We start from the raw sequence: 27,767 nt of genomic DNA, 5'->3' as shown, positions 1-27,767 counted from the left end.
TAATTTTGATGCTCATACTGCAACGCACTGACAACACTGCAATGCTGTCGCCATATCCCGGAATACATGCATGCCAAGTCTTCATCTGCTATGCTTGTGCCGAAGTTCAATCATTTTCTTATTTTATTTGATTGCTGTAAACTGACCCATTGGGCGTTTCAATGGGAAATTACTTAACATAGACTAATATGCATATTAGTTTGTTGTAATAACAGTCTAGAGCTCTTTCAGTCCACTTAAACCTTGTAGTATTCGTATATATGTCTATGTACACTTAACAGGCTGCATGAAGTTCCAAAGAATGCAGACAGCATATGCATAATACATAGACATTTGGAACCTGCCAAACAGACATGGGACCAAGAGTACACCATACTCTACAACATGTGACAAAACAGGACGTTAATGCACACAGATGGCTAATGTAATAACTGAATAAAAAATAAGAGCAGAATTCTGCAATAAAGTATGCATAACATTAATGGAGCAACAAAGGCACACAGAAATGTACATTTATAAAATAAATTACAAGGTTTACAAAAAAAAGGTGGAAATTAAATAAGAAGGTGAACTGATTCATGTACCAAAGGATGCAATTTTAAGCTTCATATCAGAGTGCTTAGAACAGCAGTACATTACATTTGATCTTTCTATCTAATATTTAGAAATACCAATATACAGCTATTCTATAAATGTTGCACTTTAATAGTTTTATATTTGAATATGAAATAGGGGTGAAATCGGTATTATCATGGCCTACCAAACATGAGGCAGAAAAGCAACCATTTGGCCATATATAGGACCATTTTTTTCAGACTATACAAGCTAAATATTTTTTTTTTCCTTCAATGTATTTGAACTGCTGCTTCGTCAGCTTTAGTACCCCTGAATACCGCTTCATGCATTGGCATTGATTCGATAACATAAGGAATCATCCACAATGTTTTGGTTTCTTTCTTGCTGGAGCAACCTAGAGCATTTGGTCTACATCATTATTGTCCACTTTGACCACAAATGACTGTGAGGCATCTGCTCCTTATGTAGTCTTCTTTCCCAGAAATCCCTCTCCTTGGCTTCTTCCTCTTATTTAATTTCCTGCTTATTTCAGTGCACCAGACCAATAAGATTCACAAGAGGAACTTCAGACTATACATTACATTTGTAATTAACATAGCAGGTACAGTACAATCCAGTTTCACATTATTATTCAGAGGTTAAATGTTCTTCAGCAAATGCCACAGTCAGGGTATGCTTGGTGCTCATTTTATAACAGTCGACAGAGGAAAAAAACATACAAGTTCATTATCCACGGTTAACAGTGCTAAGTCGAGGTAATCTTGTCAGGTTGTCTTGTTAATGTAATATTCCTGTAGAGTGAGATTCTCTGCTCCAGCCATAGGTGTTCGCCTATTAAAGTTCCTATTTTGATGGTAAATTAGGAACAATTCGTGCTGGCAAGTATTGATTGACATGTTTTATTAAGACAGGATGCAGTGGTCCTATTTCTTCCAGTCAGACATATTTATGACAATTCTCAATAAGCCATCGGCAACAGGTTTTTCTCTTTCACTCATACTTGAAGGTTAGTCTATTGCCAGTCGTGTTTAATTTCTTTTACATTAGCACCCAGTGTTTGTGTGACATCAAAATGTATTCTGTTTCTCTCCACTGGCTCTTCATGTGAAGTATCGGCACTGTGTGGAGTCAATGTAGCAATAAGATGTGCATCGCAAGTGTCCATAGGATCTGTTGAAAAAGAATACCTAATATTAACAACTATTTTTGTTGTTTGACGTTGCCCCGTTTGACTATATTGTGTTTACTGAGACACTTCCACTTCCACTAACCTGCTTGTTTGAACACTACGTAAGTATTGTCTAAAGTGTTTGTTAACCCTAAATCTATTTTTAGTATGTTTGGCCTCATTGTTTTTCTCCTAAGCAAACCATTTTTGTTTCTTACCTTACTGTAACCACACTTTCTGTCACAATTAGCAGAATCCTTGTCAGCCTGCCATGTGTGCTCCTTTAGTTGGCTGCTGTGCACACATCTTATGCACCTGATAGGCAGCCCAATGGCCAACGAAAGGAATGCACATTGCAAGCCGACTATGGCTTTGTGCTGTCACTAACAGGAAGTGCCGTTACTGGCAGGTCTTGGAACACATTAAAGTGGCACTAAACTCAGGCGTTAAATCCTCATATCATCACATTGTAGTCCATCACAGGAGCGAGCTTGGAGTGGTGGCTACTTTACAACACACACAGGGACCATGGGGACCAAAAGTAACCACCTTCCAGAAGGAAGGACAGTGTCAGCACCAATTCAGAGATGATTTGAGGATCTACAGCTGAGTGATACACAAATAAGATACATTTTTGTTAATAGTAGGGATGCACCGATATATCGGCGGTCGAAACATAGCGGCGAAAATGGCACTTTTGGCTAAATGCCGAAAGTGCCATTTTCCTGTCGATACATCGGCGCATTCCTGGCTTCTTTCCTCCCCGCTGGGCGCTGCTCTGTGTCCCAGCGGGGGGAAGAGAAAGTGACAGCCGGCCGAGAGCTGCGGGACAAGAGGCCTGTGAGCGGCCGGTGTCTCATCTCCCACACCACTCGGCCGCCTATCACAGTGCGGCAGAGTGGTGTAGGGGCGGAGACAGCGCTGTCACAGGAGGCTGGGCTCTCCTCTCGCATCGCTCACTCAGCCTCCTGTGACAGTGTGTGTCCGAAAGGAGAGCAGGCTACAAACACTCAGCGATCAGTGATTGTAGATAATTGAGCATATGGTATGGTTAATATATCCTTAATTATGAATGAATGGGAGTGATCTACATCACCTCCTGTTCATTCATAGTTGTAGTTATAGTAAACACACAATGTACTCATGTTATCAATGAACAGGAACACTCATAGAGGATTCCTGTTCATTGATAACAGGGGATACAGAAAAAGAGATTGAGGACTCTTGTGTTCTCAATCTGGTGAGCCGAACGCTGTTCGACTATTCACTTCTGCTCAGTACGGCTGATTTCAGATCTGGATCGGCTGAGCCGAAGCTCCAGCAGCTCACTTGCTGTCGCTCGCCCCTATTCTCATTCGCAGTGAGTGAATAGCCGAATGCCTCTGCTTTTTCAACTTTAAAAAAAAAAAAAAATGATTTTACTTATTTCATTTATTTTCTATTCTGCTCGGTACCACGGAGGTGCTGAGCAGAATAGAAAATAAGTGAAATAAATCAAATAAAAAAATTTTAAAAGTTGAAAAATTGTTTTTACATGTAGGAAAATAAAAAAATAATTAAAATAGTTCACAGAAAAAAAAAAAATTAAAAAAAATTGTAAAAAACGCCGGCATAGATGCTGGCAAAAGAAAAACAATTGGGCAGAGCTAGCAGTAACAGCTAGCTCCGCCTTACTGTTTCCTATTGGCCGGCACCTGCTAGAGGCTTCTAGCAGGTGCCGGCCAATGAATAACAACTGGGCAGAGCTAGCCATGACGTCACGGCGGACCCTGCCCACTTGCTATTGTTTAATGACAGATCAGCGTCCCCAGGTTTTTGGGGGACGCTGATCGGTCATTACAACTGGGTGGAGTCAGCCATGAGATTGTGGCTAGCTCCGCCCAGCTGTCATTTGCAGGGCGAACGGCCGGCCATTTGCCCCGCTTTGGCTGTCACTTCGGCTCAGTCGAGCCAAAGCATATGCCTTAGGCTCGGCTGAGCCACTTGGCCGCCTTTGGCTGCTGTATGGGCTATTGTGAATAACCCATACAGCAGCCCTTCTGTTGGCCGAAGAGAGACGAAAGATCAGCGGAAGTTACTGCTGTATCCTTCTGCTCAATAGTGAATAACCCCCTTAATTCCTGACTTTAGTGTCACTTTAATAAAAAAAAATGATTTATAGAAGAACTGCAGGAAAAAATGTTGCAACCTTTGCAGCGGGGCTACCCCGCACTGCAAGGGTTAAGTGTTCGGTTTCGTATTGCAGGTGCAAAAATGAAAAGTTATACTCACCCGATCCTCACAGCCAGCTGGCTGTTAGACAGGTCTTTCCAGACTCTCTGCCCCTCCACTCCAGCAGTCTAAGGTCCCGTGAGTCATCATGTCCAATACATTGTATATGAGGATTTCGAGGGACATTCCATCACTGGAATGGAGGAGAAGACAGGCTGGAGGGCGCGCTCTAACAGCCAGCCGGCTGCGAGGTTCGGGTGCATATAACTTTGTTATTTTTGCACCTAGATGAAAACAAGTGCAGAAACATTACAGCGCGGAGGTAGCCCCACTGCAAGGGTTAAGAAAGGTTTTTCCTGGCGTTCCTCTTTAAGATAACTTTACACGGTCAGACATGATACCAAACATTATTTTATAGGTAAACAAAATGACACCGGCAACTATAATTTACCTGCAACACATTCCAATCAAGTATGATGCCAAACATACTGAAAAATAGATCTGGAGTTTGTTTAGGGGCATATTTAAAAAGTCGTGAATGTAACATGTACCAAACATTCACAGGTGGTAAATAAATTGCTGTCATTTAAAACAGATTCACCTGCAGCAAATGTTTGGTGAATGCCACATTCACTGCTTTAGAAATATGCCTTGTTTTTGTTTATCTTTTATCTATTCTTCCCCTCTGGAATTTTCTGTGGCTCCTGATATTTCATTATGAAAAGACAGAAATTTCGTTCTTGTGAACATAGTAAATGTAAGTGTTAATATTTCCGATCATCAGTGCTTTTTAATGCCAAGATCTAGCTGTTGGCTTACCGGTAGTTCCTGGAATAGGTGAGTGTACATGGCTACAACAACAACATGACATACATTTAACCCTTTCACCACCTTACAGAATATTCACCTTTCTGGCACTCCTCCACTGCTCCTTCTTCTGTGGCTGCCACTGGAAAATACCCAGTGATTGCAGGCATGGAGGCAGGCATGATGTGACCTCCTCCTGTGTTGCAGTGCTTAGGCCTAGCGGCAAATCACTAGGCCTGACCACTGTGACATGACGGGTGGGAGATGTATCCTGGAGATCTGACACCAGCCAACACCAGTTAATTTGGTGGTAGCTGAGATGGAGGAAGTAGTGGTGGGGGAGTGTTTTGAGAGGTAAGTATAAAGTGGTTGGGGGGTCAGCTTTACACAGACAATGCCACTATGTCCTGAATGGTGTTTCTCTTTAAAGACACAGTTGAAGCTTTCTGTTTGGCAGTATCATATGAAATACAAAGAATGTTTTGATCATACATACCCTGGTAGATATGTTCTGCAGGACTGGTAGCCAAAATCTTTGCCATCGCATTCCTCTACTCCCTCTTGTCGGTAGCCATCTCCACAAGATGCATGCTTGCATTCTAGGAGTTTGCATTAACAGGTTATGAGAATGACAATAGAGAATGAAAATAACTTTCACTAAACTTTGTAATATATGAAACACCTTCCCACCCAACAACATACATTAATGTCCTAATGATTCCAATTCCGAACATATACTAATGGTGTAGTACAATGGCCTTATATTGCAACTCTAATCCACACTAATGGCGTAGTGTGATCCTACCCACCAACATATACCAATGGTGATCCTACCTCCCAACATACACCAATGACATAGAATGATCCCAACTCCCAACCTACACTAATGGTGTAGTATGATCCCAACCTACACTAATGACGTAGTATACTACCAACTTCCAACCTACACTAATGACGTAGTATGATCCCACCTCCCAACCTACACTAATGGCGTAGTATACTACCAACTTCCAACCTACACTAATGACATAGTATGATCCCAACTTCCAACCTACACTAATGGTGTAGTATGATCCCAACTCCCAACCTACACTAATGGCATAGTATGATCCCAACTCCCAACCTACACTAATGGCATAGTATGATCCCAACTCCCAACCTACACTAATGGCATATTTGATACAAACTTCCAACCTACACTAATGGCATAGTATGATCCCACCTCCCAACCTGCACCAATGGCATAGTATGATCCCAACTCCCAACCTACACTAATGGCATATTTGATACCAACTTCCAACCTACACTAATGGCATAGTATGATACCAACTTCCAACCTACACTAATGGCATAGTATGGTCCCAACTCCCAACATACACTAATGGCATAGTATCGTCCCAACTCCCAACCTACACTAATGGCATAGTATGATCCCAACTCCCAACCTACACTAATGGCATGGTATGATACCAACTTCCAACCTACACTAATGGCATAGTATGGTCCCAACTCCCAACATACACTAATGGCATAGTATCGTCCCAACTCCCAACCTACACTAATGGCATAGTATGATCCCAACTCCCAACCTACACTAATGGCATGGTATGATACCAACTTCCAACCTACACTAATGGCATAGCATGATCCCAACTCCCAACCTACACTAATGGCATATTTGATACAAACTTCCAACCTACACTAATGGCATAGTATGATCCCACCTCCCAACCTGCACCAATGGCATAGTATGATCCCAACTCCCAACCTACACTAATGGCATATTTGATACCAACTTCCAACCTACACTAATGGCATAGTATGGTCCCAACTCCCAACCTACACTAATGGCATAGTATGGTCCCAACTCCCAACCTACACTAATGGCATAGTATGATCCCAACTCCCAACCTACACTAATGGCATGATATGATACCAACTTCCAACCTACACTAATGGCATAGTATGATCCCAACTCCCAACCTACACTAATGCCATATTTGATACCAACTTCCAACCTACAGAAATGGCATAGTATGGTCCCAACTCCCAACATACACTAATGGCATAGTATGGTCCCAACTCCCAAACTACACTAATGGCATAGTATGATCCCAACTCCCAACCTACACTAATGGCATAGTATGATACCAACTTCCAAACTACACTAATGGCATAATATGATCCCAACTCCCAACCTTCACTAATGGCATAGTATGATCCCACCTCCCAAATTACACTGATGGCCTTATATTGCTACTCCCAAGATGATCTTGCTGACCCTTTGAAATCTATGCTTAACCTGCTAGAACAAATTGTTCTCAAAGGTTTCAACTAACATACCTTTCTAAATACATACTGAAATAAGGATACATGTGAACCAAGAGGAAGATACATGTTTCATTATCTGGTGATATCCTAATGGAGTGATAGCAGAACAATAAATGCTGCAATCAGTGTTGAGTTTATAGTAATTCAACACAAGGTGAATACTTTACTAGGCATTATACACCAGTAATTCTTATATGTATATAAGATCTGGTGATATCCTAAGGAAGTGAAGTAGTGATAGAAGAACAATAAATGCTGCAATTCATGTTGAGTCTGTAGTAATAGAACACAAGGTGAATGTTTTCCTAGGTATCCATGTGTATAAGGACTATTGGTAATACAACTGTACAGTTCCTGGTAATGAACGAACAACCCTTAGAGTGCTTTAGTTTTCTTTTACCTTCTGTTACTTATATTAAAAATACCCAACATTCAACTTGATATACAATTTAAGCTATATTGATGAATTACTGTCACTCTGAATTTATCCCTGAAGGAAGTTTAGACATACTTATACAGCTGTCAGTGACAATTTTGTTTCCATCATCACATTCTTCTCCATGTTGAACTATTCCATCTCCACAGGTGCTGCTGGCATCAGCCAGAACAGTGGTGGTCTGAAAGAATACCAATAACCTCAGAATAATTACATTTCAGTGTGGCAATTCAATCCACTCAAATACAGTTATGTTATTTAACTGGTTTTAAATTGAAGTGACATTAAACTCAGGAGTTAAATCTTAAAATGTATTCATGTACCTTAACTATTAACAAAAATGTATTTTATTTGTGTATCATTCAGCTATACATCCTCAAATCATCTCTGAATTGGTGCTGATACTGTCCTTCCTTCTGGAGGGGACTACTTTTCTTCCCCATGGTCCCTGTGTGTGTTGTAAAGTAGTCACCACTCCAAGCTCGCTTCCTGATGGACCACTCTCTCACGTTTAGTTTACTAATTTGAATTGAGATTGTTGTCCATCACAAAGCGAGCTTGCAGTGGTGGCTACTTTACAACACACACAGGGACAATGGGGTACCATACAGGTATTTACTGTACTTGCTAAAAATGTTCTTAGCATGAAAACAGGAAACAAATGCAGCCATCACAACATGTCATTTAAGCTGCAATACCTTTATATTTTTGTTTGTGCTAGAGTGCAATGGTCAAGAGGTTTCATTTAACTGTGTACAAAATAAGTGGAACAATGCTCCAATGATTAAAGTCTATAAAGCAACACACATTGAGGGGAATTGATCAAAAATGGAACAGACAAAATCTGGAGCAGCTGTGCATGGCAACCAATCAGCATCAATCTTTAATACATACCATTGTACAGGATTCTCAATGTTTTAATATATATATTGCAAAGAGAGTAAGTGAATTACAAAGTTACGTTTATATTTACCATTCTAGATGTGTGAGTGTACAGTATATCATTCCAAGTTATTGAAAGGCACTACAGGTAATGCTATCAAACCACAGGATAAATATTAGGAGTATGATACACTAACACATCAAAGGGTATGATATCTTTACTAGAAAGATTGTATTTTTTTTACCTGAATAGGCAGCCACCCATTTGAGTCTCTAAAATAAAGGGATCTCAGGTCCTTACGAAACGCCAAGGCATTTTCAATATCCAAGCTGTCCAGCTCCTCTTGTGTGTTAACCAGGAATATCTTGTGTACAAAGAATAAACTATAAATACTACATTATCATTAATACCCATTGTTCCACCGCAATATATAAGAGCCAACAGCTGCTTTGTTTAAATGTACCTGTATGTAAAGCCAAAACTTTTTTACATTGTGGATAGAATATAGAAGGGTTAAGACACCTTTCAGGTTTTTTTTTTGTCTGTGTCCCATCGGGAAGATTTCCTTTTACTTCCTGTTTAAAGACACAACAGTAAGAGGAAATCTATTCAAAGCGATGGCAATTTCCTCTTAGAAATTTGTCAATGGAACAGGAGTTCCCATCAGATGATTTTCCCTCTAGTGACAACTTAAAATACTGGTTTTCTCATCACTTTCTGTACCTAAAACAACTGTCACCAGGATAAATGAGAGGGTGAAACTTCCCAAAGACAACAGGACAGGAGCTTTTCCATTTCCTCGCTGCAATAATTGCATTATACAGTATGTGCTCACATATCAGTGATGGAAGAGCTATATATTGTTAATATAAACAACGTTTCTGTCATGGCAAAATATTTTTTGCAGCGATTTTCAATTGTTCTGTTTTATTAGAAATAGTGAATGTTTGTTTCAGTCTGCATGTGGAAATGTATTATTACACAGGCATAGAGTTGGTGGTGCTCAGTAGACTGGGATTATTTCAATGTAGATTAGATGCAAATGTAGCCAGGTTACCTTGGCATAGTTGTGTCCATTAATCGTCTCTTCTTCTTGAGGGTGAACCACAGACTGCAGGTGTTTGCAGTGACATCTTCCTGGAGGACCAGGAACTCCTCTCTCTCCTTTTGGTCCATTAATTAGTTGAGCTGAAATAGTGATGATGACAGTGTGTTTTTAGGAAACATTGGTAGAACACAGAAAAAAAACCGGCGCAGGCAAATTGTGTCAAATGCACTATAATCAGCACCAAGTTCACGTGGATAAGAAGGCTTAAGAACATTATCAACAAAAGTTAGTCTGTGTTGGTCTGCACAGTGAGCTCACATGTGGAAACAAAGAACAATAAATTAAAGAATTCATCCAACAAAAACCTGACATTTCAGTTTTGATTGATGTGAGTTTTTTTCTCCTCCTTTTGAAAATATGGTGGTGCAAATGTCAATCACAGACTCAGAGATAGGCACAAAACATTCAGCACCCAAAGTATCACCTAAATGATAGGACTCCCTCTTTTACACATAAATCATCTTAATTTTATATATTATATTATCTCATGTGTATTTTTTTTTTTACTGGTCCTCACCTAGCTTGGAATATTGTAGCAATGTGTACATTTATAGGCACAGTCCTACTTTTACATAAGATACAATCAGCCCTGCCCATAGCAGGGATCCCAACCTGAAATAAGTCATTTCAGGAAGGTGCCCTTCTCATTTCAGGGAGGTGCCCACAACAAGAAAGAGAGCACCCCCCTGAAATAATGGCTGATAGCAAAGAAGCTAATACTTCCTTTGCTATCTGCTGTTTTTTTTTAAATGTGCAGTGCCCAGAGTTTGACTGTCATGTTTTCTTAGCCCACTGAAGCATATACAAAAGACCTGATTGGTGTTATTATTTTCTCTTTTAATTAACTGTACAGTGCTCTTATTAATATTTCCTCTATTAAACGTTAGTTATAAGTGTCCTTATTACCTGGTCCTGGGGGCCCAGCTGGGCCAATAGCACCAGGTCTACCAGGGGGGCCCTTGAGTCCTATAGCACCAGTCACACCCTTGTCTCCCTGTGAATAAACACATACATTAAATTATTGAAAAAGCATCAGTGCTGTCATTTAAAAATCATGTGATTAAAACACTATTAATAAACAAATAACTAGCATAATATATAGTAGTACAATTTATATTATGTTATGCAAGCTAAAAACAAATACTTTTTATTTCATCCTGATATATTTCTGTATATAAGTCAATACTGAAACTGTTTTATAAATAAATATAGATTGTTAAAGTCCTATTAAAGCCAAACTGTTTTATTTTATTTTGGATAAAGTGGGGGCGACTTAGAGCATCTGTCAAATTTTCATTACCAACTGTGACCCTATTGGGGAGATTTCAGAAAGTAATTTTTTGTTAAATTATTATAGGCATCACAGGGGCAAGAAGTAAGGGGAAATCTCCCCATAGATAAAACCAAAAACCTGTCTAAACTTTTAACCCCTTCCCTCTCTATTCAAAACTTCAAAAAGTGGCTAGTCAGACCTTAAGTGCCGTTGAATAGGACGCTGTTACATAAATATAATAATATTAGAGAAATTACATGGGTATGTGTTGTTGTAATATTCCAATGTTACCTGACAACATAAATGTTTTAATGTTTAACCCAAATAATAAGTTAATACGTCAAATATAGATTTAAAAGGGGAATTATGGCTTTAAAACGTCCAATTTACTCCAACCCCTAACCGCTTTCTCCCCTGTACCCTCCTTTTGCACCTTTTTTTTCAAACTATCCCAGCCAACCACCTGATGTCTCGGGTCTTCTTGTTTTCCAGTTGTTGTGGCAGGCAGCCTTCAATACTACAGATAGTGGTGCTACAATGTCAGTACTGTTCTCTTAGGTATTCTACTGAAAAACAAGGTTGGTATGGTAAAGCAGCCCCACAGGGTGTCCACACAATGATGCCAGGTGCCATTGGCTCACACAATGATGATAGGTGCCATTTACCCCGAAAGTGAACCAGCGCTGGACATCTTAAGCCATGGGTTTTCCGAGGACATCAATAAAAACAACTGCAGTGAGAACTGCTTTTTAATATTTTTCCCCTGCAATGCTGCCTAAAATCAATGTATTTCTTCATTTTAAAGCCCAGACAAATAAGTAGCAATAATACAGAACACAAATGTAAGAGCTGTAGGTAAATTGTACATTGGCTACATGAACCAAAATGTTAATGCTAAATTACCTGTTAAATACATAACTGCAATACATCCATAAGAAAAAAAAAGATCTACATAACGACAGTTTAGAAGTTGGACATCAGGTAGCTGAAACGAGGGAGGAAGTTTCTGAAATAGGATGTAGGATGTAACGCCTTATTGATTTACAGTATATTCAGGAGTGATATTTATATACTTTAGGGTGATACTTAATAAAGCTGATGTGTATACTGCGACAAAGTCTTCTTACCAGATGGCCCTTCATTAGTCAGAAACAGCAATTATACACCATATCACAGGCGATTTTTTACATATACAGTATGTGCTGCTGACAGCCAGATCTGTAATTACCTTTATTTTAATTTGTTTGCTCTATTTATGATCAATTATTATGTATGATATAAATAGCAACTTTAACAAATTGAGCACCAGTCTGTATATACCCCTCCATTACCAGGTGATTTTTCATTTTTCATTCAGTTTAGCACTGTGATTGTTTGACTGACAATTACTCGGTCATGCAGCACTGCACCCAAATTAATTTTAAAACATTTTCTTAAGGTAGATAGTGCTGAGTGCAAACTGCGCTAACTGCTGAGTTACTATAATTGAATGGAAATACCTATGGTAGCATCAATTATTATTAGCAAAGAAGGTTGCAGAGTTCATATTATATACATATTTTTATAGATCAGATAAGTACACTCCAGAGAGTCTTGACCGCTAGCAAACACTGACTTAGTAACATTCTATGTTAGTACCAGAAGTAGGTACAATCAGTGAAAGAAAAGTATGTACTCTTTGACTAAACTATCTAAATGAGTGGCCTGTAATCAGGTGCAGACATACTCATCATGGTGAATTAGGTTACCAGTAGGGATGGTCTCGATGTTTGAGTCCAACAACAGTTCGACTCGAACATCGGTAGTTCGTGTGTTCGGCGAACACACAAACTATCAGGGCGTTCGGAGGGCTAGTTGCCCACAGAGTGCCCCGCAACGCCTTGAAAGTATCAAGAAGACAAATGAGAACACATGGGGCCATGGCCAATGTAGTGGGTGTTGCACACATATGTATGGGGCAATTTGACCCAAGTTAAATTTTACATAGTATGCATTTGGTAGCCCAAAACTGTTTATATGATATACTACTCACAAAATCCTGAAAATGAGTAGGTGTAGGTAACAAAGGCTTTAGGGGTATAAAACATGTTGCTTTGTCAGCACTCTTTGAATTTTTCCCTTAATGTATTCGTATTCTGTTTACATGTGCTTTGACAGGCTTTAACATTAGAGAATTAAAGTGGGGTCCTAAAAAACTGTGGAACCAGCACACGATGATTTTCCAAAGAAATTCAAACTTTATTCCACATGCATCTACGCAAAGCACAACCGCTTTAAGTGGGGTCCTATCAGGGGGCGTGAAACTAAGTGATCCAGATCACGAAGTTGTTTTGGTTCATAACTACTACATTAGATGCTCAAACATGTGATCCCCCCACTTTGTAGACTATAACTCATGGCGGAGATATGACCACCAATGAAGTTAAGTCAAAAATTGCTTGTGATGTCCTCTACATCATTTCAATCTCCTTCTCCTAAACAGTGATAGAGTCTGAAATGATCCAGTGTATATAAAGCACAAGCAGACATCACCAGCCTAAGCCTATTAGTGGGGGAAGTGAATGGACATCTTGGATAACTCCTTTGTTTTCCCTCCAATGTGTGCAGTGTGCATGATGAGACCATTCATTTTTAGGTACCTGGAGGCTGGCATATTATTTTCACATCATTTTTGGGAACTTGGAAAGATGTTTTCTCCAGTTGCTCATAAAATCTATCCTTTCTCATAAAGCCCATCTTTCTCAATGAGTTCATTCACACTGGATATTAGCTGGATACTTTAATTCATGAACTATACGGAACACTTTTTTTTCACTCTGCACTGTCTTTAGGAGCCCAGATTTTTTGTTAATGTCTGAATATGAGTGAAGTGAAGACTTGTGCAAACTACACACTTGTTGTGGAAGAAGGATTCCAATATTAGTCAAATGATACTGCTATTCTTTGAACAGGAGACAAAATGATGTCATGAGTTCTATTCACCAGCTTAGTGTAAGCTTTGGTTTAATATTACACTCTGGCATATGTCACAGCCTGGAATAGATCTTAGACATATACAACAGACAATTAAAAATATCATAACAACACAAGCTATGCTCATTTTAATTGATGCATACCAATAAACTGTAGGCCTAGGATGGCAATCTGGCAACTTTTGATCATTTCCAGTGTACATCTTATCCATGGCAAAAATGTACGTACTAATTATATTATCATGTGTTTGTGTATAGCAGGCTAATGGTTTTTATCATAAATAAGATATAGTTTCAGAAGCATCTAACATAAAATGAAAGAAAGTAAGCAGATTTGCATTGTGAACAGCATTTACTGTAAATCCATAGTGCTCATACTAAGTAAAATACCTGCTTGCCCTTGCTTTAATGACTACACCAAGAGGACCCACTCCTTTCCCCAAATAGGTCAGCTATTGAATGAGACACATACACAGTGCAGTGTTGTTTCCTTTTCTCCATAGAATGTAAGCAACTTCATGATAGCATCCGTGGCTGCAAGGAGGGGCTAAGAACTAGGTAAGTCTAGGCTTCATTAAAGTGGTATTGGGCTAAAGGGTGGGTGGATTTATCCATCTACAGTATTAGATAATGTATTAACACTCTTAGGCCTGGTTAACACCTGTGCGTTCTGAGAATGTGCAGCAATACGCCCGTTTTCACGCGTTCGTGGAAATGTGCACAAACACAAAACATGCTTGCATTGCCTTTAATTTCTGATGGCACCCCAAATGCGGCCGGCAAGTTGCGCAGTTTTCCACGACGTTTCTGCTCGTACAAATGCAACAGAAAAGACGCGTCCTGCGCGTTGCACAAAATTGTGCAGGAGCCTTTTTGCTATGTTTGCCGCACGGATATGAGCCCATTGAAATCAATGGGGCCGCGCGGCAAATGTGTATTCCCTGGATGTACAGGTGTGAACCAGGCCTAACACTGTTGTCAGGATTTAGGAATTGAAACACTGGTACATTTCTACAAATGAAGAAAGAAAGGTTTGTCAAATCAGAAACCAACAAGTTATGTGACAATACCTGTTTTCCTCGTTTGCCTGGTCGCCCGGTGGGCCCTCTATTTCCAGGAATCCCTGGCTCTCCTTTTGGGCCCATTTCCCCCTTAGAGTAATAATAAAATAATTTTGTATTAGTGCAGACACTACAAGAATATTCTCCATATATATGATACATTGATTAGCAGTCAAAACATACAATCCCAATTTTTGTCTCTGATGTCAGTATGTAAAGTATGCCCTAAAACATGGTTAATATACAGTACCTCAAGCTAATAATTTTTCCCCATTCAGATAAGTGTCACACACAGACACCCGCACGTACAGACATTGTCTTGTACATAGAAAATAACATTTTTTTCAAAATCTGTACCACCATGTTGCCCAGTGGACTTCCACAGTGCAAACCATTAGTTTGGCATCCATTGATCTTCAGGTATTTATCTCCAAATATTTTTTTTTATTTTTAATGACATTTTAAAAAACAAAATTAGCTCTCCCTCTGAACATTAACACCCTGGCACCAGACATGATCTTATCCCCTTTATCATAGGTGCTTCAAGGATGGAGGGTCCCTAAAAAGGGGTCTTCCCTCTCACGGCACCAGCTCAGTGCTGACAGGCATCAAGCAATCAAGGTGTAATAATGGACCCAGGAGGGTTTGATGCGGTACATTCAAATGGCAGCTCTAGCTCTGCAACAGAGAGAAGACTGTCTGCAATGGAATAGGTGAAGTCAGTACTATACACATCTTTTATAAAGCTTTGTTTGTTTACACAGTGGGGGAAATTTATCAATTTGGTCACATCATTAGCATCTTCTAAACTATCACATCCCTGATTTCTGATTTCTTAGATTTATTATCCTGGTCTATGTTTCATTCCTAAATGCCTTAATAAGGAGAATTGTCTCGTAACTGTCTCTAAATTGGTGCAAGCCTGCTGGAGACCTCCTGAAGGACAGCTGAATAGCCCTGAAGTGCTTAGCTGACTTGAAGGTATGAAGCAGATTTATCTTTGCGATGCCGTAAGAAATGCTCATTCTGGAATGTTCACCAATCTGTAGGATTTTTACTGTCGACAATGCTAGACGCAATTACCGGGCAGTTGAGAAATTATGCAAAATGTTGCAAAACATGTGCAGTGATTCGCAACATTAATATGACGCATAACAGAGATAAAACCTTGCTGTTAGTTAGCATGACATTTTGCTCTTACATTTTGTTGCAAACAGGCTCATAAATTTCCCCCAGTGTTTCATTAGAAGATGAATCAGTCAACAATGGCAATATGGAAATTGAACCATGGTAATATTTCAGAATCCAATTTTCCACTTATTTCTACCACTGAAAATTCCACTGAAAATATTATTATTAATATTATTATTCAAAAATGGAAAAAGAAAAGAAGCCAACAGGATAGGAGAGGGAGAGGGGGGACAATAACAAAGGAGAAATAAAAGCACAAATTAACAAATTAAGGAGAAAGGTGGGATTGACTCCTCCCTTTTTTTTTTTTTTATAGATGTCAGTGGTACCCATTCTACTGGAACCCCATTACTGTATATAGTGCCGATATATAGATTTGAAGGTATAGGTTAGATAAAATAAGGAAGGGAGTGAAGATTGAATGTTAAATGTATTTGTTATTGTGTATTTGTATATGCAGCATAAAGAGAATAGGGTATAAATTGTATTGGTTAATGTTAATTTATATGTGCAAAATTTGAATAAAGAATTAATAAATAAAAAATAAAGAAGCCAACAGGATACCAAGAGATCCATCGTAGTTTGAGTTTTAATCCTAATCTAGGACTTGAAAGATTAATTCACATATGTATACATGTAAATGTTATGTTGAATTACAGCAACTAAGTGTACTGTAAATATATAAACACACTGTTATAAACTAATTCTACCTCAACGCTAAAGTTAATTTAAAATATCATTAAAGCCAAAACGTATTTTAGTTTTCAATATGCACAATGGAGCATTCAAGGACATCTCTCCAAATTGAAGGGAAATCCCTTCTGACACGGTTGTCACTGGAACAAGTGTCCGTATAGGCACTATATTCCTGTTCAGTTCACCTTCCTTTTAGGTCCCAGTGACAGCTTTCACAAGAACCAATAGAGGGTGAATCTCCCCAGCAGAACACAGACAGCAATGAAAACCTGACAGTTTGTCTAACCCCTCCGCTGATTTACTGAAAACTAAAATACATAGTTTGGCTTTAGATATACTGTAAAGGCTTGTTTACAAATGTGGAGTAGGGGAAAAGTACAGACTACTGTAAAAAAAAACTAATCTGTTAATATTCCACAAAAAGGGAAAACTATCATCTGACTGGTTTCTGTTGGCTATGCTTCCATTTTCTCTGCAGAATACTCAAGTACAATTTTCTATTCTTCACACCACAAACTTTAAATGAAGAAACAAATATATCAAATGTGTGGCATATACCAAATATATTCCCTTTGAAATCATAATTTGCTTACGGATTACCCAGCCTCATCTTTTCATGTTTACCCAACAGAAATGCAATTTAATTTCTACCTTCAGACTAAATTACATTCATTAAGTCATTTTTTAATTAGTGGGTTCATCCACAAGTTAAGAGAACAAAATAGATTTCCTTAACATGGTCCTTATTTAGAAATTATATGATTATCACAGATAACACAGTTGCTGCCAGTAAGCAGGGCTATATTTAGCTTGCTTATTTAGAATGATAATGCAGATAATACAAATGCATTGCAGCTCGCTCACTGCCAAAAGTGCACGTAACACAGGCATGGAGGTGACACAAGTTCAGAAAGCAAAAGTTAAATGAATGTAACATGAGAAATATAAATGAAATATGGAATTCCCAAAGCACTACAAATATATTGTTCCTTGTACTCCTTCATGTGTTCATCACTTATTCATGCTAAACCACAACAACATCTTCAGATCCATAATAACATATCATGTAATCTATTAAGTTTAAGCCCGATGCTCTTAAATACTTTTTGTTTTAGTGTGGTCACAGACTGGTGAAAATTGGTATTCCAGGATACATTTCAGTACCTCCTGCAAGAGAGACAATGCACTGAAGCTCTGCTCTGCTGTTTGGCCCTTCTCCAAAAATAGAAAACACTTATGTCAGGTACAAATGCTGCACCTGTTCTGCTACTGTTGAAAAGAGTATTAAAAATACCTTTATTTACCACTTGAGTCCTAGGGCCTCTTTCTCCCTAAATCCCCGAGTCTCAGAGCATTTTTGTTTTTTCATTTGGCAATGTCTGATTTCCGCATGTTGCTGTATATCTTTTAGATTTTGTAGTCTACACTAACATATTATACATAATTTGTTTTCAGGAAAGATAGGGCTTTAATTTGATAGAAAATTTAAAATAAACAAAAATATATTTTATTTACTTATTTATTTATTTCAGGTATTTATATATGCAGCACTTTACATAGTTACACATTCACATCAGTCCTGCCCTCAAGGAGCTTACAGTCTAAGGTGCCTATCTCACATGCATACATACGAGGGACAATTTAGACAGAAGCCATTTAACCTTCCAGCATGTCTTTGGAGTGTGGGAGGAAATTGGAGTACCCCGAGGAATCCCACGCAAGCACAGGGAGAACGTGCAAATATTTTTTATTTCTCTGGTTTTTAATGAGAATAAGTAAAACGCAACATTTATGTAATTTGCACCCCTCCCCCCATATTTACACAAAATATAATCAGCAAAGTCTTCTTTATTAGTGGAACCTTTTATGTCACATTGTGGAATTCCCCTTTTCACATTACATTGCGAAGCACGCAGGAAAAAAACAACAGTTTGTGTAGATTGTTAGCGTAACATTAGGAAAAACATTCGTTTGGGCTGACAGGGGCACAAATTAGCAGGCAGACAACTTTTTCACAAGTTTGTGGTTGCTAAAATATAATAATAAATATTCAAATTACATTGCATTCACTTGTGTGAGCATTTGATGCTTGTGCAGAAAATGCAAGTGTCATCTAGATATTTATATACAGTATACATATATACATTATGGCATCTAGATAGAGCTGAGGAACATAGGACATTATTACTTATTTCCTACACTCCTCATCTCCATATAGTGGGCAAAATGTAGTATTCCATTACAATACATTCGAACTGAAAAAAAAAATATTAGGAACCTTTGTTTTGTGAAATTATTCATCCCAAACAAATGTTCACAGATATTCACAGAGCAAACATCTTAAAGGGTACCCTTTTTTTCTCTCTCTATCTCTCTCTCTCTAATTTAATATTAAAACAAAATCACTGGAAATGCGATATTTGCATACAAATTAATAAACGTCTGCATGCGCTTACTTTTTGTCCAAGCATTCCTGGTAGACCCATAAATCCCTGAAAAAAAAAGAAATTGTAACAACATGACATTCATTGAGCTTTTTTTGTGTTACAATTAATAAAATGACTACAGCCACTGCCATGGCTGTGTTCTTCGTAAAAGAGTATTTTCTTATGACAATATTTTACTTTCCATTGCTTGTTGCCTGATATATTATGACATTAATAAGTTAATTTTCCTACCTGTTCACCTTTGGGACCCATTTCTCCTGGATCTCCTTTTATGCCCTGGAAGACAGATAAGAAATTGAATGTAATTGTTAAACTACCACTTGAGCTGCATGTAAAGAGCTACATTTCCTTTTCCAAAATACAAAAATAAACTAGACCAGCTATGGTTTGTAGGCTAGTCACGTATGCAGAATATTCCATGACTGTGTATGAAATACCAATGAGTAGGGGACATGAAAAATGTATGACCATGGTTTAGAGGGTAATGTATACAGGTAGAACTATAGTAGCAGTGTAAATATAGAATTTAAAATACCTGATACAAGGTAAAAACTTGTACCTGTATAGTACTGAATGTCAGTTTGCTGGTTAGAAAGATATAAAAATATAGCACAGTAAATGATCTTTGTAAATAAGACATTCTGAAAGATAGAGGGGATTTAATAAAGGGGAAAGGAGAAGACAATACAGAGAAGGGGAGAGCAGAGGGGGTGGGGGGTGGGGGGGTTATGGAAGGAGAGAGAAAGAGGAGGGGAGGAAGAGAGAAGGAGAGTAGGGGAAAGGACTGTGGGAGGGAAGAAGAGGAGAGAAGGCAAGAGGAGGGGAAGATGTGCTAACTGCAGGGAAGAACAATAGGGATCAAGACAGGTTTTCTAACCCATCAGATAAGTGCTCACCCTGACAGCATCCATCTGCCAGGAATCTGCCTGGCCACATAAAACATGTATGATTATCTACCTGTTTCATTATCTATTTAAAATCTTAATTGTACAAATAAACATTTAATACATGGTGCTTCTATTCCACCACTTCACCCTGATGTAGTCTTTAGCCTGTTCCCCCTCCCTTATTAGCTTTAACTACACCCCAAACGATTCCCTTCGGGACACTACAGGTCTTTCCCTTTTCTCATTGTAGATAGTTTATGAAGGCCCCAGTATTCCTAACTTAACAACATCAACTTTTTCCAGACCCTCTCTTCATACTGGTGTTACCCATGTTACTTACAAAAAAAGGTATACTGGGTGACAATTCACGGATGCATTGCGTTGTATTATATACTTTCTATATCTCTAACTGTAGTCATTGTACATTGTAGAAGATGCAACTCTCTCATGTTATACCAATAAAAATTATTGATAAAAAAATCTTACTTTTTGAACATAAACATGATAGAATACCATGTCATCCGTTAAATAACACCTACTGTGTTTAGTGCAGGAAGACAGGTATAATTTATAAACTACTACAGGTCATACAGAACAATGTCCATCATCATATTTGCCCTCAATACCTGTTCGTCCTGCTTTGTATATATATACTGTAATTCTTCCACCAGTTACAGTATGGCAGATGGATAATCAAAGCAGTTCAAATAGAAAAAAAAGCTGACTACTAGCAATAGGTTATCAGAGAAGTCTGCAATCTACAGGATTTTTGTTTAAGATTCAGCACAGACTCTGGTTAGTACTTAGGCAGATGCACTGACCTTTTCTCCATTAATGCCAGGAAAACCCTTAAAGAAATGGCAGACAAATTATCTAAATGTGCAACAGAAACAGAATATCAAACATGCTGCTGGTAAATACACAAAGAAAGAGGAAATATACACATAAGTGAAATTGCCTTGCTTAGACATATTAGTCTTAAATGTCATGATATTCCTTATATTGGCTCTGTGGAATGTGGCTGCTACTGGTCACAGCTGAGGCTCTTCTCCAGAGCTAAAGACTGATAACTGCCCAATTACTGAAAGCATGGCTCGGGGCACAGTAGACGTGAGCATTCCTAGTGATGGTGATATATGTGACCCTGGGATGGCACTGCTGCCAGCCACTCTAACAGGTTCCATTTAAAATACCAAGTACCAGCTCATTGAGAAACCTCACAATGAGATAAAGCAAGAACACTATGGAAGTCATGGACAGGCAGACAGCCACAGTTAATACATCTGTACACGGGCAAGGACAAGTGAAAAATCTTCACCTTTCCTAACATTAAAAAAGTATTCATTACACTTATATAATGTTCACAAAGTGATTGTCTCTGCAAACAAGATTCGCATTGCATTATGTAGGGTTGCACCGATACCGGTTTTGCTGAGCACCCAGGCAATCAGGAATCCGGGCGGCAGGTAAAGACACGCCGCCTATCTCCCTGACTGCCCGGGAAGCCAGCTCCATGTTGTTTAGCCGGCTCAATGCTGATTAGCTGGGAAACCGGCTTCCCAGCCAATCAGAATTAACCTGGCGAGTAATGACCCGCCTCCCGGCTTCCTGATTGGCTGGGAAGCTGGGTCAATGCTGTTTGGCCAGCTCGATGCTGATTGGCAATCAGCATCGAGCTGAATGTTAGGCCGGCTCAAAGCTGATTGGCTGTGGAGCTGGCTTCCCGGCCAATCAGCATGGAGGCGGCTTCCCAGACAACCAGGAAGCTGGAAGGTGGGTCATTACTTGCCGCCCCGGCTTCCTCATTGGCCGGGAAGCCGACTCCTTGCTGATTGGCTGGAAAGCCGGCTTCTATATTGCACTCCCGCAATAATGTATGTAGCCAAATTTGACTTGGTATTGGCCTTGTTATTCCGTGAGCATAAGAACTCAACTTCCTATGCTGCTCGGCTCCATCTAGTGACCATAATGCTAGGGATGCATCAATACCGATACTAGTATCGGTGCCGATACCGAGTATTTGGGTGAGTACGAGTACGAGTACTCGCTCAAATGCTTCGTTACCATCCCCGATACCGGAACGTCTGGTCAGAGTCTGTAAGTGCTTGGGCAAAAAGTTAAAGACATACTTTGCTGAGCAACGTATATTTGTTTGATCTGAATTGATTATTGAAAAACAGTTTGAAAGTCTAACACTACTTTAAGGCCCCATTCACACTGAGCGACATGGATATTGCGCATTTTTCAGCGCGATTTTGTGCTGATCCGCTTTGAGCTACATTGCGTGATATTGAGCGACAGTGCACATTTTATCGCCCTACAGAGCAGGTTTTTTGGGCGGGACTTCGTTGCTGCTACATTGGGCAGTAACCAATCAACAGCGATCATTCTTTCCTTCCATTTTGCAGTGACACCTCAGCAAAAGTGACCCTTCTGTAGCGCGATATCGCCGGTAATGCGCGATTTCGCGCGACACCATAGAGTCTGTTGGAGCCGATTCGCGTGACATCCGCGAAAAAAGGGGCATGTACGAGCGACAAGCTTGAGCGACAAGCTACAGGCGACATTGAGCTGTGAGATGTGAACAGCTCCATTGAAATGCATTGGACACGCTACATAGAGCGATATCTTGCAGAAATATGCGATAAACCGCTCAGTGTGAACAGGGCCTACATTTTCTACCAACCTACACATATAATATTTTTATCCTTGTTAAGATCCCTACTTGGCTACATCTTGCCCTAACTCTGATAATAAGCTATTGTAAAAACAACACATACATTGTGTTACCCTGGGAAAGTCTTTGCAAGATCTGTATATTATTGCTGTTACCTACCACAGAGACCCCGAATGACTTTCAGTTGTGTCCATGGGAGAATAAGATAGATTTAAAGATTGAATGACATGAATGTTATGCATTTGAAATGACAATATTAATGGCTGTTTTGGTTTGAAATGTATAGTTGGGATGGCACATGTTTAGCATCTGGGTTATGGCTGACTGAATATTCTGCATTCAAGTTAACATGTTATAGACACATACACCTCTACATACAGTATATTGAAATGCAACTGAAACCAAAACCTTTTGTTTAGTTTTTGATGGAGTGCAGAGGAATTAGTACACCTGTCAGGTTTTTATTGCCGTCTGTATTTTCATTAGGCAGATTTACCTACTCTATATTTCCTGGTGACTGTTCACTTTACTTTCACTGAAAGTAAAAGTTAAAGAAAATCTCAAATTTTGGGTTGTCATCAGAACAGGAATAGATGGGAAATCTTCCAGTGGGGATGCTAGTCCTGGTGACCCTGCTGACCACCAGTTATTTCCGTCACTTTGGAGGGATTTCATCTTACTTCCTGTTGCAACTATTAGACAGGAAGTGAAGGAAAATAAGTTATGAACCTCCCCTACTCTATCCAAAAATAAAAAAAATGTTTTGGCTTCCGTTTTACTTTAAGTCCAACAACTCAAAGTGCAAGCACTGTATCGGTTTACTCTTGAGAGTCTGTAATCAAATAAAAACGTACAGCATTATGCTGCAAAGCACAAAAGGGGAGATTTATCAAAACCTGAAGCAAGCAGAGTCTGGAGCAGCTGTGCATGGCAACCAATCAACTTCTATCTTTAATTTTCAAATCTTAACTAAACAAACTGAAGAGATAAGCTCCAGGTTCTGTCACCTACAGTTTTGATAAATCACTCCCTGAGCGTTTTCTTCTAGAACATCTAATGAGACATATTTTTAGGATGGAGTCGTCCTTCAAAGTAAACCTGCCATAGCAGCACCCTGTATTCATTACCTGCACTTCAGCCATAGTCTTCAAATTAGTTTCTGTGTCCTTATGTAGCCCCTTGGCTTGCAGGCCCAAATCTGTCCAAATTAGCACTACCTGCAATTCAGCTGTCAGATGCCAAAGCCTCAAAGACATTTGAAATGGCATAGGCTAGTTCCATGGTATAGTGCCATGTAAGGTGGGGACTCTGCTGACCTGGAAAGAAGTCGAAGCCCTGTGTACAGCTTGGATATGTAATCCAAGGAGGCTCTTCAGGCACACAGAAGATAATCCTAAGACTAGCACAGGTTGTTACTGGCACTAAAAGGTGTATGTTCTTCTGCAACATTGTTAGCTTAGATGTTTTTTAAAAGAGTACAAAGCTTTAGCTGCACTACACATGCATTCTGCATCCATTCACTTTTTTAATCTATTTTGCCTTCTGTCAATCATGCAGTTTTCCACATATATTACGATTATTATAGCAAGTCAAGCACATTTAAATCTCATGTTTAATTGCAGTGTATACTGTACTTGGTAGAGTATAATTTATTTTTAAAGCTATAGCTCTGATAAAATTCTGCCAGAAATGATATTGGCTTTCTATAATTAATTATGTCAGTACTGCATTTCCATTGATAAGCAGAATTATTAATTTATCAGCTAAATGACACTCTGTATGCCAGGTAAAGCTTGTATATGGCAGAAAAAAATATTAGTACCTATTATAATCACAAGGACATATATAACAAACCTTGGGGCCCGTTGGTCCTCTTGAGCCAGGTGTGCCAAACGATGTAGAATCTCCCTTTTCACCCTTTTCACCAAAGAAATAAAAACTGTAAAATGTATGATTGAACTCCTATATTTGTTAATCCATTTCTCTGTTACAATACATTAGTTTGCAAAACTCTGACCTCTACTGTAGGGTGTGTGCCCACGTATAATTGTAGCTGGTCTATGGACATCTAAATACCTTTATATTCTTAACAAGCGATAAATATGCTTTAAAGGAGAAATATAGGGTGAGTGATAAACACTCATCCCCATAATTCAAACCGATAATTCAGCTTCATTGTCACAGGTCGGCTCTATTGATTTGGAAGTAAGCGAACACACACTGCCGATTGCTGACTTCCCAATCTTCACCCATTAGAGAGTGGTGACTGTTAGTCAATGCTCCCTGCACGGATTGCCCCCTGCCCCTCTCCGATCCTCCAACAATGACTGGAGGAACGGACAGAGAAGGTGGCGGGCCCAGCTGGCTCGGCCTCTAGATAGGCAAAGCCAGCTGTCAATCAGCCAGCGAGGGTGGATTTCAACAGTATGTCGCGGCTGCGGCGTTCTAAGTATATAGTGGGCAATAGCTCGCTATATACTGAGTTTTTTGTCACAGAAGGAGGTTAGTATATGTAATCCCGTGAACCTGAAGAGAACTATAGGGAAAAAAGGTTACCACATAGTTGTCTTTCAAGCCTTCACTAACCCCAGTAGCTACAGATGCTGTGGAGCAAGTCATTCTCAAAGTTCACAGAGAAGATTCAATTAATTGGGTCAAGTTGGGTATCGGCAATCTTCCCTCCCCCCCTGTGCACTTGTCTGTGTTCACATTAGAGATTAGAAAGATGGCAGGCTGCCAAGACACTGCTGAAGGTGACGTGGAAAAGAACTTGTGAGCTGAGCTGGTGAAAACAAAAGTGAAAGTGTTTTTAATGTGAACCTTGAGGATGAATTGTTCCATTGTGCCTGCAGCTTTAGAGATCACTGGGGCTTGTATGTTGTTGTTGTTATATTTATTAAAAGCTCATTTAGCTATGGAGTAAGGAATAAATACAAATATTAACCCCTTTTGTTGCTTGGAATCATCCCAATTAGGAAGAAACCTGCTAGAGGAAAAAGGTAATGTGTTTGTACCTATTCCTTTCCCTCTTAGCTAAATGAGTATTTATCCCATGCCGGACAGGTAAGGGAACCCCATTGCATGGAAGAAAATTTTACAGCAGCCTCGAGTGAGGTTTTAAAGCTCATTTACTGATTTACCAAAGAATGGGAAATATTTAAATATCCATAGTCTGGGTCCGGCCACATTTCTACTTTAACAAAGAACACAAGTCTATACCATGTTATTTAACCAGTTGACATCCGCGGTGTTAAACCCCCTTGCCATTAAAGTGTCTGAAGTATCAGAACTGCCACAATGTAATATATATGTTGTTAAACTAAAAAAACTATATAACAAATACTATATATACGTATATATATAAATACTAAAGTGAACTTTGAAATTGACCCAGTTACAACTGGCACCTTTCACCTTTAGTTTTTTGTGTTTTTTTAGTCATTAGGGCTCATGGACAAGACAGTTAATGGTCATATAGTGTACAATAAGGTCATAATATCTCTGCTGGGAGTGACATGCACCACCAGTCAGCCTGTAGAAATTTAATGACAGGCGGTGGCTGCACACAAATATTATGTACAGAATGGTATTTGAAGAGCGTGTACCTTCTGTCCCATTGTTCCTCCTGGTCCAATAGGACCTGGCATTCCCGGAACACCAGGAGGACCAGTCCTGCCCTAGAAAGGAAATTCATTAATTAGTTATATCACAGGAATAAGAAATAAATATGCCATGTAAATGACCACAGAATGCACAGTTGCAGAGGAATACCTTCATATAATGGGAAATACCTTACATTTATGTTAACATCTACTAACCAAATGCATTTGTAACATATAGTATTCTGCTACTCTTTCTTTGGTTTTTATGCTAACGAACTACAAAGGTAAGTAAAATTTCAAAAACTTTTGGAAATAAAATTGATTTCCTTCATTTATTTTAAACTTGGACAGCAAAAACGGAAGTGCTTTAACCATGACTAATTTGTACTGGCAACACAAAACGGTACCTTTTTAGACATCAAACCATTTGACTTAAGAAGCAAAAATAGAACAACGATAGAAACATCTTACAACAAAAATGCAAGCAAATAATGACTTTGGGGCCATTCACATTTGTACACTGTGGCAATGCGTGCTGAAATGCATGTGTTAATGTGCATTACCACAATGCATGGCAACGCACCTGATATATATTCATTGGAAATGGCACCTCAATGCACCGCAACAGAGCACATTTAAAGCATATCTAAATCCAAAAACAAAAAATGTTATATATTGGAGCTTACCAATTCTTAGACATGGTGGGTGCATTCTTTATCTTTTTTTAGGCCCTTTCGCCGTTATTTTCACCTGGTGATCTTGCCAGTAACAGTGTCATTTTTCAACTTCCTTTAACAGACCAAGCTGTCCAGCAAAAGTGGTAGTTGGAGGGTGGAGACAAACCATTTAACACTGACAGGTCTGCTTATATTTATTCATGTAACACCTTTATCCCAAAAGGATACAAAAATGCTGTAACTGCTTCAAAAGTGTTAGCTGGAGTTTGGCTGTAATATGTTAGTTAGGTCCATCTAAATCTGCTAGCGCATCTAACACCACCGTTATCATAGGTTGGCAATGCTGCTGTCCAAGGGTTGCTGCTCTTAAGGTGCCCATACACCTTACAACCATCGCAAGACTTTTGTCTTGCGATGGTTGTAAGCTAATTAAAAGCTTGTACTATCTGCCCATCTTGGACAGGCAGATCGTACTTGCGATCATCGAAAGCTTCTGGTGACCGCAATGCTGAGCGGGCAGTGTGCGCGTGCACACACCAGACCGTTCCGCAGTTGTCGAACGAGCACGCCACTAACCTGCTGACAATCGTACGATTCTTGGCAGGTTTTCTAGCATGCTGGTTCGACAAAAGACGTGCGACCGTACAGTAGAAACGGTTGCACGCCTTCCATACTCCTTGCGATTATCGTACGTTCGCGGGATTTCCCGCGATTATCTACGATAATCGCAAGGGGTATGGGCACCTTTATACAGATTGGAGCCA

The 27,767-nt window shown here is 39.3% G+C and overlaps 1 protein-coding gene across 2 annotated transcripts in view; it reads right to left on the bottom strand.

Annotated features, from left to right (window-relative positions):
* Positions 1–718: 718 nt before the first annotated feature.
* Positions 719–27,767, bottom strand: part of COLQ (collagen like tail subunit of asymmetric acetylcholinesterase) — a 66,430-nt gene continuing 39,381 nt past the window's right edge. Inside the window, exons 6-17 of one of the 2 annotated variants that reach the window (XM_018576425.1) lie at positions 26,330–26,401; positions 24,579–24,641; positions 20,869–20,895; positions 19,392–19,436; positions 19,170–19,205; positions 14,836–14,916; positions 10,427–10,514; positions 9,470–9,600; positions 8,657–8,776; positions 7,605–7,710; positions 5,259–5,361; positions 719–1,746 (exon numbers count right to left, since the gene is read on the bottom strand). In XM_018576425.1, the coding sequence (XP_018431927.1) occupies positions 1,677–1,746; positions 5,259–5,361; positions 7,605–7,710; positions 8,657–8,776; positions 9,470–9,600; positions 10,427–10,514; positions 14,836–14,916; positions 19,170–19,205; positions 19,392–19,436; positions 20,869–20,895; positions 24,579–24,641; positions 26,330–26,401 (942 nt within the window). In that variant the 3' untranslated portion in view covers positions 719–1,676. The remainder of the gene's footprint in view (positions 1,747–5,258; positions 5,362–7,604; positions 7,711–8,656; positions 8,777–9,469; positions 9,601–10,426; positions 10,515–14,835; positions 14,917–19,169; positions 19,206–19,391; positions 19,437–20,868; positions 20,896–24,578; positions 24,642–26,329; positions 26,402–27,767) is intronic. The other variant, XM_018576433.1, reaches the window with a different exon arrangement.

Source organism: Nanorana parkeri, unplaced genomic scaffold (assembly GCF_000935625.1).
Source record: "Nanorana parkeri isolate BGI_ZX_2015 unplaced genomic scaffold, ASM93562v1 scaffold4, whole genome shotgun sequence".
In the NCBI taxonomy this organism is placed as follows: domain Eukaryota; kingdom Metazoa; phylum Chordata; class Amphibia; order Anura; family Dicroglossidae; genus Nanorana; species Nanorana parkeri.
This window is presented reverse-complemented; position numbering and strand designations above follow the sequence as displayed.